This window comes from Amblyomma americanum, chromosome 8 (genome assembly GCF_052857255.1).
Source record: "Amblyomma americanum isolate KBUSLIRL-KWMA chromosome 8, ASM5285725v1, whole genome shotgun sequence".
In the NCBI taxonomy this organism is placed as follows: Eukaryota; Metazoa; Arthropoda; class Arachnida; order Ixodida; family Ixodidae; genus Amblyomma; species Amblyomma americanum.
This window is the reverse complement of record NC_135504.1, coordinates 34,535,704-34,552,072: the sequence shown is the minus strand read 5'-3', so window position 1 is coordinate 34,552,072 and position 16,369 is coordinate 34,535,704. Positions and strand designations below refer to the sequence as shown.

The 16,369-nt window shown below is 48.8% G+C and overlaps 1 protein-coding gene across 1 annotated transcript; it reads left to right on the top strand.

Moving 5' to 3' along the window:
* The first annotated feature begins 5,307 nt into the window (after nt 1-5,307).
* LOC144101310 (progestin and adipoQ receptor family member 3-like) lies at nt 5,308-6,745 on the top strand. Its single transcript, XM_077634413.1, has one exon. It carries the CDS (start codon nt 5,398-5,400, stop codon nt 6,274-6,276), a length of 879 nt encoding a protein of 292 aa, XP_077490539.1. The 5' UTR covers nt 5,308-5,397; the 3' UTR covers nt 6,277-6,745.
* Nucleotides 6,746-16,369: the final 9,624 nt, after the last annotated feature.

Here is a 16,369-nt window from a genome sequence, read left to right as displayed (position 1 = left end):
GCACCTGGCAGCTTCACTGAAGCACATTGAACCCTCTGCTGCTACTGTTTTTGTACCTAGCGTTGTCAACTGTTTGAGGAAATGTCTGCCACAGGGGATGACCCCGCGAAACGTAAGGGGGGGGGGGGGGGGGGGTCAAAAGTTTCCAGGCCACAGGGCTTACTTGTGAACAGTACATTCAGGCAGTTAGTTACGACAAAATCGAAGCTCCAACTGTCGTTAGAGGGCAGAAGTATCGTTCTAACCTATGGGAACAATGATAGCTTTATCTGCATCATAAGTGCCACGATATACCGATGGAAAGCAGACCTGGTGGCCTGGGAACTTTTGACCAACCCTGTGCGTCCTGAATGGTCAAAATGCAGCCGTGTTGTACGGGTAAGGCTTTCTTGGCCTTCTCATAAAGTTAGCTGAAACGTGCGAACAGTTTCGTTCTCCAGAATTGGCGCCATCAGTAAGAAATATTAATTCAATAAGACTGTGGTGTCTTATCGCATTGCTCCGACATCGTGCGGCGCAATGAGCCCCGAGTACCGCAGGCATCACACGAGCTACTGCATATGGACGACCGAGGTGTAACGTTCGTCCTTAAGGAATTGGGTTGCTAAAATTGATGTAAATTTTGCGGCGGGAGCGTAGGGGCGCTGTCTCGGTGATGTGGACGAGGTTTACAAGGATGCGGCACGAGTCTAGCTGCTCCCCATGGGTGGGGCTGTGAAGGTGTTCTCAGTGACATAGGGCGCTCTGATGCACACTCGGACGTATTCTTCGGGGCCATTCCTACATGGTTCTTGCTTTTCATATAACTCTCTGTGTGTCTCGAATGTTTCCTGCTAAGGATGAAGAAAACCTAAAGGAGATGCTATGCCATACCATGGTCGATTGGCCCACAAGAGATATGCGAGGGTAGGGCGAAGAGAGTCCTTTCGCTACTCGGCCATTTAAACCAAAAACAGAAGAAAAGGTGGGAGGACCGGTTTAAGGGTCTGGGTTACGGAAGCTTTGTTAATATGCTGAGAGAGAGAGAGAGAGAGAGAGTGAGTGAGTGAGAGTGTGTGTGTGTGTGTGTGTGTGTGTGTGTGTGTGTGTGTGTGTGTGTGTGTGTGTGTGTGTGTGTGTGTGTGTGTGTGTGTGTGTGTGTGTGTGTGTGTGTGTGTGTGTGTGTGTGTGTGTGCGTGTGCGCGTGCGTGTGTGTGTGTGTGCGTGTCCGTGTGTGTGTGCGCGTGTGTGCGTGTGTGTGTGTGTGTGCGCGTGTGTGTGTGTGTCACGCTAGCGCTGTGATGTCACTAGCAGGACCTTATATATGCCTCTTATATAACCCTTTTATACCTTATATACGCTCTTATATATGGGTGCCTTTTTGTGTCGGTACTCGCGCAGAAGGCGGCTCCAGTGCATGGCTCGTTTCGGTCGGCGCTAGCAGAGGAACCGACAACACCACACACGTCGGTCTTAATGGCTAAAAGATCGCGCCGAGACTTAGACGGCCACCTATAGGGGCACGTACCTGGAGGCTACATAAAGCTACTCGTTTAGAAGTAAAAGTTTCCTAATCCTACTACTACTACTGCTGCTTGTGGTAGACGGCAGTATTTGCCGTGGTGCGCCTGCATTGAAACGGGTCCGCCGCGGCCAGGTTCCGACTCTGGAAGCAATGCCGTCAGGCAGTGGAAAGAAGCGCTTGTATGGGGAACGAGAAATGTAAATGCGAGAGAGAAAAAGTCAGCCGTTCATTGACTAGACGTCGCCTGCCAGCGCGTGCGGTGCTATAAGTTGTCAAGATGCGCACGCCGAAGCATCCAGTGTTTAATTTTAAATTTTTAGTGTGTTTCAAAAACGTAAGCCTACTTTTCCTTTGTCTAAAGCGAGGCTTCTGGCCTTCCCGTTCTTGGTACATATAGGCAGCACTGATGAGGTGCCTCGGTAACTGTAACGCCACTGCTACAGAGACAGTTTGATATGCCTTCGGACGCAGAAAAAAGGAAAAAGAGGAAGCGGAATGCAGTAAAAATCAACTAGAAAGTTACGATGCGATACGATACGATACGATGCGATACGATGAGACACGATGCGATACGATACGATACGAAAGAAACGTACGATAGACGAAAGCCATGCGGTTCTCCCTTGACAGTGTTTGCGTAGAAGCGCCAGGATAGTGGACCCTATCGGAGACGTACCACGTGATATATCGCTTTCCCCATGGCAACGAGAAAAACGAAACTATAGGCACCACACCGAAATGCGTTCGACCTCGCCAGTGGAAACATTGGACGCACCCTGTACTCTAGTACTAGAGTGTAGCTATTGTAATGATCCCATGTCGAAACAAATGGCACATACCGATGATGACGGGCTGGCCAGGTTTAGTTGCTGAGTCTCTACAAGAGAGGCGGAATTTGTGCTCACAGGTAAGCCAAACGATCGTACGGTAGACGACCGAGGCAACTATGTACAAGGTAATTCTGAGCACGCAATAGTGAAAGAGAGTGGAAGTAGTCATGAATTAGTTTTGGAATAAACGCGGCACAATTTGGAAAGAATTTTCAAATTGATAAAGTAATCTGCTTTGGACCAAACTTGCTGACTTCGTCTTCAACGATGATGGATCACGGTCTGCTATGGACCAAACTTGCTTTCAACGATGATGGATCACGGGTTGAAGAATAGAGGGTAAAGGTCCATGACTCATTTTTTTCAAATTTAAATTCCGTGAGGAGGCCAGTCGTCAGCCGGCTCCGATGCTTGAAGCCATTTATGTTTTTTTTCGAAGGTGTTGACCAAACAATTTCGTGTACAATCATATCGACAAGCTGATGATAATAATAATTGTTTTTTTTTGGGGGGGGGGGGGGAAGGAAATGGCGCAGTATCTGTCTCATATATCGTTGGACACCTGAACCGCGCCGTATGGGAAGGGATAAGGGAGGGAGTGAAAGAAGAAAGAAAGAAATGGGTGCCGTGGTGGAAGGCTCCGGAATAATTTAGACCACCTGGGGATCTTTAACGTGCACTGACATCGCACAGCACACGGGCGCCTTAGCGTTTTTCCTCCATAAAAACGCAGCCGCCGCGGTCGGGTTCGAACCCGGGAACTCCGGATACAAGCTGATGCGGCGCGAAGGAAGAAAGCGTCATGCTTAAACATATATTTTCTATAGGTCTGACGCTCTTTCTCGGGCGCGGGGTGCGCTAATTAGACGTGCTCGTTGAATCGTTGTAGCGTCCGCATTCCAGTGAAAGTAGACGAGATACAGGTGAATGCGATTTTGAAAGAAAATTTAAACGATCTAAGCCTGAGAACATCATCATCATCACTCTCGGCGACAGAGCTCAAAGAAGAAGACGGAGAAAATCTATTGTGACAAAAATTGTCTGCGTGTCTGCGATCGTATGCCTGGTCGAATACAGCGAAATGAGCGATGCTGCCGTCGAGCCCAGGTAAGGAATTCTAAGAAGTCGCCAGATGAAATTTCAAAAGCGCAGGGTGCTGGCGGTCGCCTCATTTTCAGCGGCAGCTTCAGAGTCGACAGCGCTGTTGTTGCCCTTAGCATTTTCCGAGCAGGCAGAGTAAGTAAGTTCTCGTACAAAAAAAATTGCACCTACGTTATATCTATAATATGTATTAGTTAACCGCTTTCGAGTTATCGAGAGCATAAACTAGGCGCACGTTAGAAGGCAGGGAACTGTTTAGTGTTTTGTGAGACATGGAAGCAGCACTAAATGTTGGGTATTGGACAAACATAGGTATTTAACTTACTGGAGGTGCAGTTAGTGTGCATATTTGCGACGCGAAACACACCGCATGTCTTGAAACATCGCGAGTGGCGCCAGTTAAGCGCCACGGAAATGAGAACTAAACTTAGTTGTTGAATCCTTAGAAGCATATGCAATCTACACAACCGCTCCGTGAAGGAAGGGATGAGGCAGGGAGTGAAAGAAGAAAGGAAGAAAAAATCCGTCAAAACAACTCAGCCGCTTGAAACGGTATGGAGCTCTCTACTGCGGAACCTCTTTCTCTTTTTTCTTTCACTCCCTCCCCATCCCTTGCATTACGAAGCGGTTGAGGTGAATTTAACTGCGTTCAGGTGAATAGCCACCCGATTCTTGGCCGATCCCCCAGTGTGGGTATGTGCCATCTTTTGATAGGCAAACAACAACAAGAGTAAGACGGTTACTGCGCTTTTCATTTCCTCAAAAGCAATGTTTCCTAAGGCAGCCTTGCCTTCCTGTTTCATTCCCTGAACTATCTCGCGGTCTATCGCATGATCTCATGTTCATTCTTGCATTGGACGCCACAATCGCTTCCAATGTGCCTTACCCCTCAGAAGCCAAGCAGCTTGCATGGCATTCTTATGAGTGCTGCGAGAAATTTGATTGATTGATTGATTGATTGATTGATTGATTGATTGATTGATTGATTGATTGATTGATTGATTGATTGATTGATTGATTGATTGATTGATCGATTGATTGGTTGATTGATTGATTGATTGATTGATTGAGTGATTGACTGATTGAGTGATTGATTGATTGATTGATTGATTCTACTGCATTTCGGTGACCTAATTACAATTAACGTGCGTTGAAATCCCAGCAACACATGGCCATTTGCGACTACGCCTCGGCCGCGACGTCCACATTTCAACGCGGTCTTAACGCACTGGTTAACGTTAGGGCGGCAGTATGACGACATAGCCGCCGACGTCTGAGACGTGAGACCGCGTTCAAACGCGCGTGAGCCGCACGCATTAAACCTCTCACAGCTACGCAGATCCCGTGGCGACTGCGCGAAACGAACCGCCGTAAAAATTGCAAAGGCAGTGATGTAAGAAGAGACCCGCCCAGCGTCTTACAACACTTACTGAAGCGATCAGTAGAGCGGTCTGCTATTACTCGACGACCTACTTCGTCGGCGTCACGCAACGTCCCATTACTGCTGCAGCCCGCCTTTTCGAATTGGGCACACTCTTTAACTGGCCTTTGAAAGAAAGTGCAGTCATCTGCGGAAGTGAAGATGTCACCAATTACCGACACTCTCTACGGACGACCAGTTTCGAGCGGCGCGGTAGTCCGGCGGAGCGCGCCATAATCGCCGGCGTCTCTAGGTGACCCTGATCCACCGCCGCTACCACGGCTGCCAGAGCGCGCAATGTCGGCCGGTTGCATAATCAGCGCTTATAGCGTCGCGATACGCACTCGCCGAGTCTTGATGCAATCGCCGCTGCCGGCGCGATTCCTATCGGGGTCACATCGCCCCTCAACCTTGCCGGCAGCGCATGGTGGCACTGCGGTTGGACGACCGATGGGAATCGTTGCGGCAGCCTTGGCCGAGGCTAAGCCCGGGCGAAGGAGGCCGGCCAAGAAACGCGCTCACACAACCCACACGACGGGCCCATGGAGCTGCTGTTCGCTCACGCGCGTTCCTTGCGACTTTGGCGCGCCAGCGTGCCGCTTCTTCGCCGCTTCGGCGTCGGCGCCCCGGGCCCACTGTGCCGCTTCGAAGACCTGCCCCCCGACCAGCGGCACAACCCGTACATCCTGACGGGCTACCGGCGCTGCCGCAGTCGCGCCGCCTGCCTGCGCAGCCTGCTGCAGTGGCACAACGAGACGGTCAACGTGTGGAGCAACCTACTCACGCTGGCGCTGCTCGTGGCCCTACTCGTCGAGGACCACGCGAGCCGCTTCGCCAGGCTCCGCGTCGCGCTCGCCCACCGGGCCCTGCTCACCGCCATGGCGCTTGCCTACGCTGCCATGCTGCTCCTGTCCGCCATCTACCACACGCTCAACTGCACGCGCGAGGCCCGAGCCTGGTACCGGTTGGACTTCGCCGGCGTCTGGTTCAGCGTGGTCGCCTACGTCCTGGGCTTCACGGCGCTCCAGTTCCGCGGGATCTGGCGCGCCGTACACCTGACGGCGGCGTTGCTGGCCGCGCTGCCGTCGCTGGCGTTAGCGATGTCCTCGCGCTACACGGACCCGCGCCACGATACGTCCCGGATCCGGGCCATGGGCGGCTTTGCTCTGTACAGCCTGCTACCGTTGGCCCACCACGCGACGTGCGGAGAGGCCTCCCTGGTGGCCCGTACGTTGCCGGGACACCTGGCCGTGCTCCTCCTGTTGGCAGCATCTCTCTTCGTGTTCGTGTCGCGGTTTCCGGAGCGTCGCTGGCCCGGAGCGGTGGATATGCTGGGCTCGAGCCATCAGATCTGGCATGTGGGTGTCGGCGCCAGTGTGCTGCTGGCTCACGAATTGCAGCTCGCCTACGTGACCAGCTAGCCCCGAGGTCTGGCCCTGCAGGTGATAGTTGACTGCCATTACGCTTCGCGTGCAACTAGCATCCGGTCGCAGACCATAAGGAGCGGCAATAACGTGGGCTGCCATTGGTGTGTACGTGTGTTTCGTGTGCGCGCGTATACGATGTGCGAAGTGAAAATTGTGAATGCCGTGTGCGTTCTTCTATATAGGCCCGCTGCTGAAACTCGACCGGAACGACTTGTGCGTCTTCTGCCGCGTCTACCTCTGTGATACGGCTCCAGCCGCCTCTTCGGACCGCGTGGCCAACCCTACTTTTCCGATTTTTAAAATTTCGTTTCAGTGTTTCGACACGAACGAAATACTCGAGCGATGTCTTGCGTGTGGCCTGTATTTCCTCTGCTTAAGCGGCGAGCGATCGTTGCTTGCTGCTATGGAACCACCAACTGTAAGTGCAAGTGCATCGGTTATAAAAGCAATGGTTATAAAGAAACGCACCCCTCCACTCTATAGCGTGTTCGTCGAAACGCATTGTTTAAATCTTCTATCTATGTATAGCTAAGTGCAGATCTTCATAATCACACTTGGTCACGAATGCATGGAGAGTGTATAATTCAACTCCGCGGCTTGCAGTCACCATCGAATTCAAAGACTCGTCTGTTCTTCCTTGAGCTTCGAGAGCTGCGAAGCCTAGGTCAGCGAGCACAACTTGACCCTTATTAAGTTGCAAAGGTATTACAATTATTGCAACGGTATTCCGTTGCATTACCCTCGCTTGCAGTCGCTGATAACGAAAATAAGTTCATGCATAAGCGGTTACAGCTTTAGAGCTGTAAAGTAGGCGTAAAGCGAAATTGATGTACGACGTTTCAGTACGTACAGTAATCAATGGGCCTTCCCTCTACTCCTGTCTTGCCGAAAGACAATGTTAATACCCGGTTGAACAAGAGCAGACATATCATCCAGGGGACGTATTTTGTAACGTTACATAAGGTTTTTATTTTTCTCGTGACGTCAATCATGACGAAACCAAGATGTTCTAAACCAATCATAAGCACGGCTGAACCAATCATAGGCACTGCTGAGGGTAAGGAAGTGGCGTCATGAGCGTGTTTCTGCTGCGACCAGCATGACGTCATCCCCCACCGGCTGCGTCATCGGGAGCAGCAGCCAATGGCAGAGGACCAAGCCTTGAAACGTCCAAAATACGCACTCAGACGGCTCTGAGGGCGGGCACACTCATGGCAATGGAAGTGGGCTAGCTGTGAGTGGGGATGTAGGTAGGTATTGGGCGCAGTTATCGAGCCCACAGTGGTTTGCCACAGTGGAGAGTGAAAAGTCTGGGAGCGCTTGTGTGTGATGCCGCTTCGTCGATGGTGGCGCGGTAAGCTGACCAATCACAAATGGAATGGCGTACTCAAAGCTGTATAAATTGATTACATAAGCGCCATTGCGCGCACGTTCACTACGCAATTGCGTGCAGTCATGTAAGCGTTTCACAAGTTTATTAACCCTGTTTGGGAAAAAACAAAATGTGGGGCGAAAGGTGAGGGGTGGGGAGGCAGGATGCGAAGGTTTAACAGATTTCTTTGAGAAGTGTACTGCTCTTACCTTTGAAGCGATGTTTTTTTTAATGCGTATTTAGTCTCATTTATCTTTTTGTTTGCTTGCTGCATCTATGGCAGAGTACAAATTAAAAAACACGTCTTTATATTCAGCTTCAGAGTAAATTGAAAGGAATGTTCTAAGACTGCAGCGACACTTTGCGGATGGGACGCCTGCTCCCACTAATAATAATAATAATAATAATAATAATAATAATAATAATTGGTTTGGGGAAAGGAAATGGCGCAGTATCCGTCTCATATATCGTTGGACACCTGAACCGCGCCGTAAGGGACGGGATAAAGGAGGAAGTGAAAGAAGAAAGGAAGAAGAGTTGCAGTAGTGGAGGGCTCCGGAATAATTTCGACCACCTGGGGATCTTTAACGTGCACTGACATCGCACAGCACACGGGCGCCTTAGCGTTTTTACTCCATAAAAACGCAGCCGCCGCGGTCGGGTTCGAACCCGGGAACTCCGGATCAGTAGTCGAGCGCCCTAACCACTCCCACTACTTAATTCCAGAGTTTAAGTTACACGAACAGTATTCTCGTAATCTTACCCTGTCTGTAGAATTCCTGTGAACTCTTAATCTTCGTGTGTTCTCATTTGAATATATACGTAGTATAAAAAGAAAAAACTCACAGGAAGGTTACCGCTGTGTAACTCGAGATTGAGCGACAGCTGTTGAAGTATTTTCATTTCGAGATATATTGATGTAAAGATTTTTAGAGCGCCATGCATATATGTGCAGTTACAGACCAGCTCTTTATTTTCCAGATGTACTCGCTCTTGAAGGGCGGCACTTATCTCCGAGTCATTGACAGTCATGAAGGAAGCCTTGTGATGGGAGAAGTGACAGGAGATGTATCCGAAGTGTTGGACCAATTCTTGATTCTAAAAGGCGAAGTCGCGTCTATTTCAGCAGGTCGTCAGAGCGGCCCGGGAAGTTTACGTCATGACGCCAGTGACGTCATGAGTGGTGGCGTCAGTGCAACCCTTCTCCTTGCACGGTAACCATCCCCCGGTTACGCCAACTACTACTTCCTACTACTACTAATCCCTAGGTGGGCGAAATTATTCCGGAGCCCTCCACTACAGTACCCCTTTATTATCCTTTCCTCTTTCACTCCCTCCTTTATCCCTTCCCTTAGGCGCGGTTCGGGTTTCCAGCGATATATGAGACAGATACTGCGCCATTTCCTTTCCCCCCCAAAAAAACAATTATTATTATTACTACGGCGCTCCATCCAATGAACTGACGTCGAACAGCTATCTCTATGAAACTGCCCTGAAGCATGAGTCGATGTGGAAATTAATCTGTCTATTCGAGTTCTGTGGGCTGCCTACAGACAAACGTATAAACACGCGTCTGTTTCCTTTATCTATTCGGAGTATGCAGATTGTCTGTAAATGGAAGTCGATAGACGGATCTTTATTTTCGTCTTCTTGATTCTCCATGCATAAACACGTACGTACGTCAGCCTTTTTTTTTTGTCTTGTAGCCCCATTAGCAACAGTCAAGGTCGCCCATCGTTATGGCTGCGTTTCAGCGACGCTCGAAAATCACCGTTCCGATGCGAGGCCACATCCTCGCTAGGAGAAAGACTCCGCGCAACATGAATCCGTTTCTCGTCGCCCGGATGCGAGCAACGCTCCGAGCGAGATGTGGCCTTCACAGAACGCGCTAAAATCAGTTCATCGCATCGCAACAGAGCCCTTCGCAAAGCGGTCAGTACGGAAGGCGCTGTTGCTCCCGCGCTGTTTTATGCGCGGTATCACATGAAGCAATGTGGTGATAAAGCACGAGGAGAGGAGGTTGTGCTAACAGGATGCGACGTCATATGACGCCACTATGAACGCTCGCACCAAAGGGACCACAGATGCACTGTGCACTGCCTCAAAAAACCGCTGAAGTATGTTTTAAAGGGGCTGTGAAGGGGGCTCTATTTAAGTTGCGACATGTCTGGGATATGGAAGCACGCCGCTTCACGAATAGTGTCCAGCAAGGATTTTTTAAATGCGCTTCGTAGAAGCTGAGTTGTCTGTTGATAAAATTTGAATTTCAGCGTCTTCGCGCCTTTCCCTCTCCTCTCGTCACTTTTCCACGCTTCGCCGACCCCCCTCTGGGAGCGAGGCTGCCTGACCAACACCCTCTAAATACTTTCTTCAGGCCTCTCCAGGCCCTCCTTTCCACACGCGCTACGTCACGCCAAGTGTCCGGTCAGGCTGCTCACCAAGCGCGGCTCCGCTCCGCTCGGTTGTCTCCCTCGATGTGCTCGTGCTTGCCCGGGCAAGCACAGACACGAACGCAGTCTTGCAGTGAGCGTCTAGCTGCTGCTTGAGTCTTTCAGCCTGGCGTTGGGTGCATTTCCGTTCGCTCCTCGCACGGCTGTGTCTGTTTCGTGTGGCCGTTTCTTGTGTGGCGTGCGTACCTGTGCTAGCGCACGAATGGGAAACTGATTGCCTGCCGTGTAGCGAGTGCAACTTCGTGAAACATGGGCCGGTGCTGTGTTCCCGGGTGCCGCGGGAACTACCAGAATGGTCCCAAAGTACGTGTTTATTGCTTCCCAAGAGACGAAGTACGAAGAAAAGCCTGGTTGCGAGCCATTCCACGGAAGGATTTCACACCTACAGAGCATTCGAGGGTAAGACTCTGAAATATTGCTTAATAGGCGCTGGTAATTATCTTAGTTGTGAGCTGTCGCTCCCGGAAAGGCATGCTGTCTTTGTAGGCAATGATATCACTTCTTACACTTATGTATGAATTGTCCAGGAAGCATTTAGTTCTGTGGATGTGCATAAGGCTTGTGTAAAAGCTGTGTAAATATGTAAAAGCTGTTCACTATTCAGACTCTTTTTACTTAGTGTTTTAGGCAATGGAGAGTCATGGCGAATGGCCTTGCTTCATTTTCTCGTGCAGGTGTGTGAACTGCACTTCCACGCAGGCGACTTCATTACGACGTTGTCACACCAAGATGAACTGACAGGGAAAATAATAGAGGTGAAGCGTGACAGGCTACAGTTGAAGATTGATGCTGCGCCTTCTGTTTTTCCAAACTGCCCAAAATACTTGTCCTCAACGCCTGGACGGAGTGAATCGCCAGAGACGAAAAAAGCAAGAAGGGAAAACGCTGCTTTGCAGGAGGCTATGAGGAAGTCACTTCAGTCTAATGAGCTTGAACAGAAAAGAAACAAAGTTTCATCTTACGAGGAGTTCAAATCTAAGTTGCCTGGAATCTGCAACACGAAATTCTGGACCGTTTCTGTCGATGAGCAGTGCGTTAGGTTCCTTCTCATCGAGAATGATCCTTCACCTAATGTGAAATGCGCCTTGGTAGTTCTCCCTGATCTGTCACTTTCTGTTTTCTTGAATGGAGTGAAGCTTCTGTCGCTTCCTTCAGGCAGGATTCTGCCAGCTCAAGTATGCGACACCTCCAGCCTGTCCTTGCTGCTAGAAGAACTCGAGATAGGCTTGCATAATATACCTGAGGTGACGAAAGAGTCGAAACATACTAAAGTATTGCAGTTTGTCGGTTCACTGCTTGCAGACCTCATTGAGGACAGTGATACGACGAAAGAACAGTCTTCTTTGCTGAAATTTCTGGTTGAGCAGATAGAGCTTCTCCTCGCGAAACAGCATGTGTATAGCGCAGAGCTGCTGGTATTCGCCAGTATTTTGAATTCAATTTCTCCTCACGCATATCACTTCACAAGAGCTGCATCAAGAATCATTCTGCCCCATCCTTCCACACTGCGCCGTGTTTGCTCAAATTACAAAGCTGACCCTCTTGTGGAGCAAAATCAACCGCACTGTCTCTCCTACATCCGAGAACGAGTCAAATCAATGAAAGACCACGAGAAGACAGTGACCCTGATGATCGATGAGATCCACATAAAACCATACTTCGACTACAAAGGGGGCACAATAGTAGGATCGTCGGTTCATTCAACGGAACCAGCAACAACAGCCCATGTGTTCATGGTACAATCACTCCTTTCTGCAAACAAGGACGTCATTCACATATTACCTGTGAGCAAACTGAGCGCAGAAATTTTGCACGAGCATGCTAAGAACATAATCATTAATGTTGAGAAAATGGGGCTCAAAATTATCGCTGTGATAACGGACAACAATGCTCTGAACCGCAAGATGATGTCGTTATTTGCTACAAGTCCTCAGGTGAGCATTGTCTATCCCCATCCAGCCGATAACGCTCGCCCTCTTTTCTACGTGGTCGATCCTGTGCATCTCTTGAAGTGCATTAGGAACAATTGGATTAACCAGAAAAACCCTGGAACATGCCTCTATTTCCCTGAAATGGACTTGAGTGGAGCAATGCCCGAAGGGCCTCCTCGTATGAAAGCTGCTTCTTTCGCAGCTGTGCGGCAGCTTTATTCTTCAGAGAAGACGTCGCTTGTGAAGGCTGCTTACAGACTGAACGCAAAAGCCGTGAATCCAACCTCAATGGAGCGGCAAAATGTAAAGCTCGCTCTCGACGTCATTAATCAGTTTGTTTCAAATGCCCTCAGGACACATGGTTCCGCGTTCAAGATTCCTCAAGCTGAGTCGACTGCTCTTTTCATTGACGTTATCCTCACATGGTGGCAAATAGTCAATGTTAAGACCCCTTGCAAAGGCCAGAGGCTAAGGGACAGCATGCAAGACCCTGTAAGGTCTGTTGATGACACACAGTTAGCTTTCCTGAGCGGCGTTGTGGACTGGTTGGACGCTTGGGCAAGAATAAACATCACCAGTGGCTCGCTGACGAAAGAGACTCACAGTGCTTTGCGACTGACATGCTATTCTCTGGTAGAACTCTCGCGCTACTGCTTAGAAGAACTTCACTTCAAGTACGTACTGCTGGGCAAATTTCAGACGGATGCGCTAGAAGACCGGTTCGGCCGTTACCGCCAGCTGGCAGGATCACAGTACCACATTTCCGTGCGTCAGCTCTACGAATGTGAGAAGAAGCTTCGTCTTCAAAAACTTTTGACATTTCCACGCGAGGAAACAGAGTTTGAAGACGTAAGTGAGGATCTTGTCCCATGCAACTTTTCTGTGGCTGTCAGCGACGACGATATTACACACGCCCACTCTGACATGGATGCTATTGTCTACATTGCAGGATACGCTGCTCATGCTGCTTTAAAGAAGCTTTCATGTTCTGCTTGCTTCAGCACATTGGTGATTGAAAATCGAGAGATCGAAGCGGAAAATACTGCCATGATAGCTAACCTGTCGAGAGGAGGGCTGAAGTTTCCCCAGCCATGCACAGTTCACATGGTACTGATGACTAAACTAGTTGCAGAGAAGTTGTCTTTTGGAGCAACCGCGGAAGATTTTCTCTCCTGTAGAAATCAACGTGGTGTCGTGATTTCACAGACGATTTCCCTCCTGGACGAACACGACATTGAGACATGTGAAAATGGCCACACTGCACAAACTCTCCTGCGCTTGGTAGTACGCGTTGCAACCAACGTTGTTCTAAACAACTTTTGCAAACTAAGAAATGATGCCATACAAGACAATGCGCAGCAGAAGGCCGCAGCCCGGAAAGCAGCAACGCTTAAGAAGAAGTAAGTTTTATTCCCAAGCAATAAAAATGCTTTGCGCACACTTCATTGCTGGTGTCTCGTCGTTTTTTATTGTAAGGGTCAGATTAGCTGTACAAATACTCAACAGCGCAACATTATTGTGAGTGTCATTATTGCTGTGTGTGAAAGCTTTAAGCAAAACACAATACAGAATAAAACTAACACAATGCGCAGTAGACGGTGTTTTTTTTTTTCAATGTTCACGAACTTCTACTTTAACAACTAGATATACGCATGTGCGGTCTGTGCGGATGGATTTTACCGCACGGCAGACATCATGTACGTGATAGAACCTAATAATTAGATGATTAATTGAAATTAACTAATCAATTTTTTATTATAATGACCAATAATGCGAAATTGGCGGCCGTATGCTAAATTGTTTATTATAAAAAACTGTATTAGCAGCTCGAACTTTCTTGACAATAAGGTGTTCTGCAATAAAAAAAATATATAAAGCAGATAAAATGATAGCCTAAGGCGCGCACACACTAGCGAATTTCTTTTCTGCAGCAACGACAAAAATGAAAATGAAGGAATCACTTATAAGGCAGCTACGTACGGCAGTACCCGAATAGTGCAGACGGGCGCGGCGCGCTGAAATCGCGGAGCGCGGGGCCTGCACGGTCCCTTGGCGTGACGTCACGCGGCCGGTGGAGAGGCCTTAGCATTGAGAGGGTGTTGGCCTGACCCGCCGGAGCTGCGCGGCTTATTGGCATTGGCCGCGCCCACGGTAGTTGCCTGACGTCTGAAAGAATCTAACCAATGGCCACCTCTCACCTTCTCTACGCAGATGTGGGGGACGGAGGAGGGTGCGAGCATGAAAATGTCGCCGGGAAGGGCTCTCCAACTTTGACGCGTGATTGTGGGTCGTCTGCTGCGTATAGAAGAGTATTATTTGGATCTGGTTTTCATGGCAACACAGTGCAGTGATTAAGTGAGTTAATGTGCTCTCTCGGAAGGCGTTTCAGAGCCGCTTTAAGACAGTATATAGTTCTGCTTCCGAGTACCCTCACTTTTAAAACATCGCACGAATGTTTTCTTCTCTGTAGCCGGCATGATAGTCCCGGTTAGAATCGAATCATAGAAAAATACCAATGTTGCCTGATAAGTCTGCCCTGTATTTGCTCCCCAGAGTGGCGGCTAGCTATTCCGAGGCTTAGCCGTAATGGCTGCTGCCACGGTTGACGAAAATTCACGGGAGCACCGAACTAGGTTGTGTGTTGGCAACACGATATCATTAGCGGTTATTGATGCCTTTACCGGAAGTGACGCCACTTCCAGTATGGCGACGCCAGTTCCCTACATCATTTCCCTCCGGCCAATGGGAATTATACTGTCTTTTGACGTCACTTTCCTACGTCACTTCCCTCCGGCCAGTATTATCCTGTCTAGTGACGTCACTCCCATCAAGCCAATAGGCGGATTTTAAGATCGAGGACAATTTTTTTTCCCTACGAGGCTTTTAATGATATCGCATTAGAATATAAGAGTGGTGCACATGGAAGGACGGCGCCACCTCTTATAAGTGGACACCTCCGAAATAATCGTGGTCGTCTTCCGCACGAAATGACGTCATTTATTTATTTATTTATTTAGAACATACTGCAGGCCTACAGTAGGCCCAAGCAGGAGGGGCGAGTACATAATATATGCAAAAAAGAACAGGTTTAGCAAAATTGAAAAAATGTTAAATACAAGTTGTAACACAACTTCATCACACGCAAGGCCATCACACAAGGACATCACGCAAGGTCATCACACGCAAGGCCACACAGCACATGGCCATCGGTCGCTTGCCCATTTAATTGTCCTATTTTATGAACCCATTAATCGGATCATTAATTTCAGTGTATCGTGCAGGCCTTTTAAATAAGAAATATAAAGAAGAAATAGGGCGCGCACGTTCGTCGCTTGATTTCGAAAACCGTGCTGTTCTGTATCTGCCAAAACCCGACCGCGGCGGCTGCGTTTTTATGGAGGAAAAACGCTAAGGCGCCCGTGTGCTGTGCGATGTCAGTGCACTTTAAAGATCCCCAGGTGGTCGAAATTATTCCGGAGCCCTCCACTACGGCACCTAATTCTTCCTTTATTCTTTCACTCCCTCCTTTATCTCCTCCCTTACGGCGCGGTTCAGGTGTCCAACGATATATGAGTCAGATACTGCGCCATTTCCTTTCCCCCAAAAAACCAATTATTATTAAAAGGGCAGAAAAGTGTGCAGGCTGCTGAATAATGTTAAGAATACTTGGCACTTGATATTGGTGGAAAACCAAGATTAGAATTTTTGTTTTCATTCCAGTCTACTCAGTATGCTTAAAATTCTTTTCTTTTTTTCTCCCCAATAAGCGTCTACCGTTGACGCGCGGTTAGGAGTCGTGTCCGCAGAAAGACATGTATCGGCGACTGACAAGCTTATCGACCTTTTATTCGAGATACCATTGTTCTGTCCATCGTCTGCTGGACGAAGTCGATGCCCCAATCTTACAGACAACAGCAAAAAAAAACACCACACTCAAGGCAGTGAACACAGAAGCAGGAGTTAACGTATCAGCTATGCCAAGACTGTGAGTGGATGTCGATGGACAGTTTGAGACTTCCCTTCGGCCCCGGTCAAAATCCCTCCACTACTTCCTTCTACAAGGACACCCCAGAGCGGCCATCAGCGCTGGAGGCGCCATGTCTGAATTGGTTTTATTTACACCACGCCCTCCAGTGAGCCAGCTCCAGTTTTCAAATCCGGAACTCCTCTGTACAGACGAATCATTCCGGGCGTAAAGATGTCCTCTTAAATGCACTGATTTCTTGATGGACTTTTCGTACTGAGTGGTTTAGAACTACACGGATTTTTTTACCGCTCACCGAAAATGAATTGTAACTTACGTCACTGCTCGTAATACGTCTTTTTCATAAGAC

Bases quoted from the DNA above. Each gene is read 5' to 3' on its own strand.
- LOC144101310 (XM_077634413.1), top strand. From the start codon at position 5,398: ATGGAGCTGCTGTTCGCTCACGCGCGTTCCTTGCGACTTTGGCGCGCC.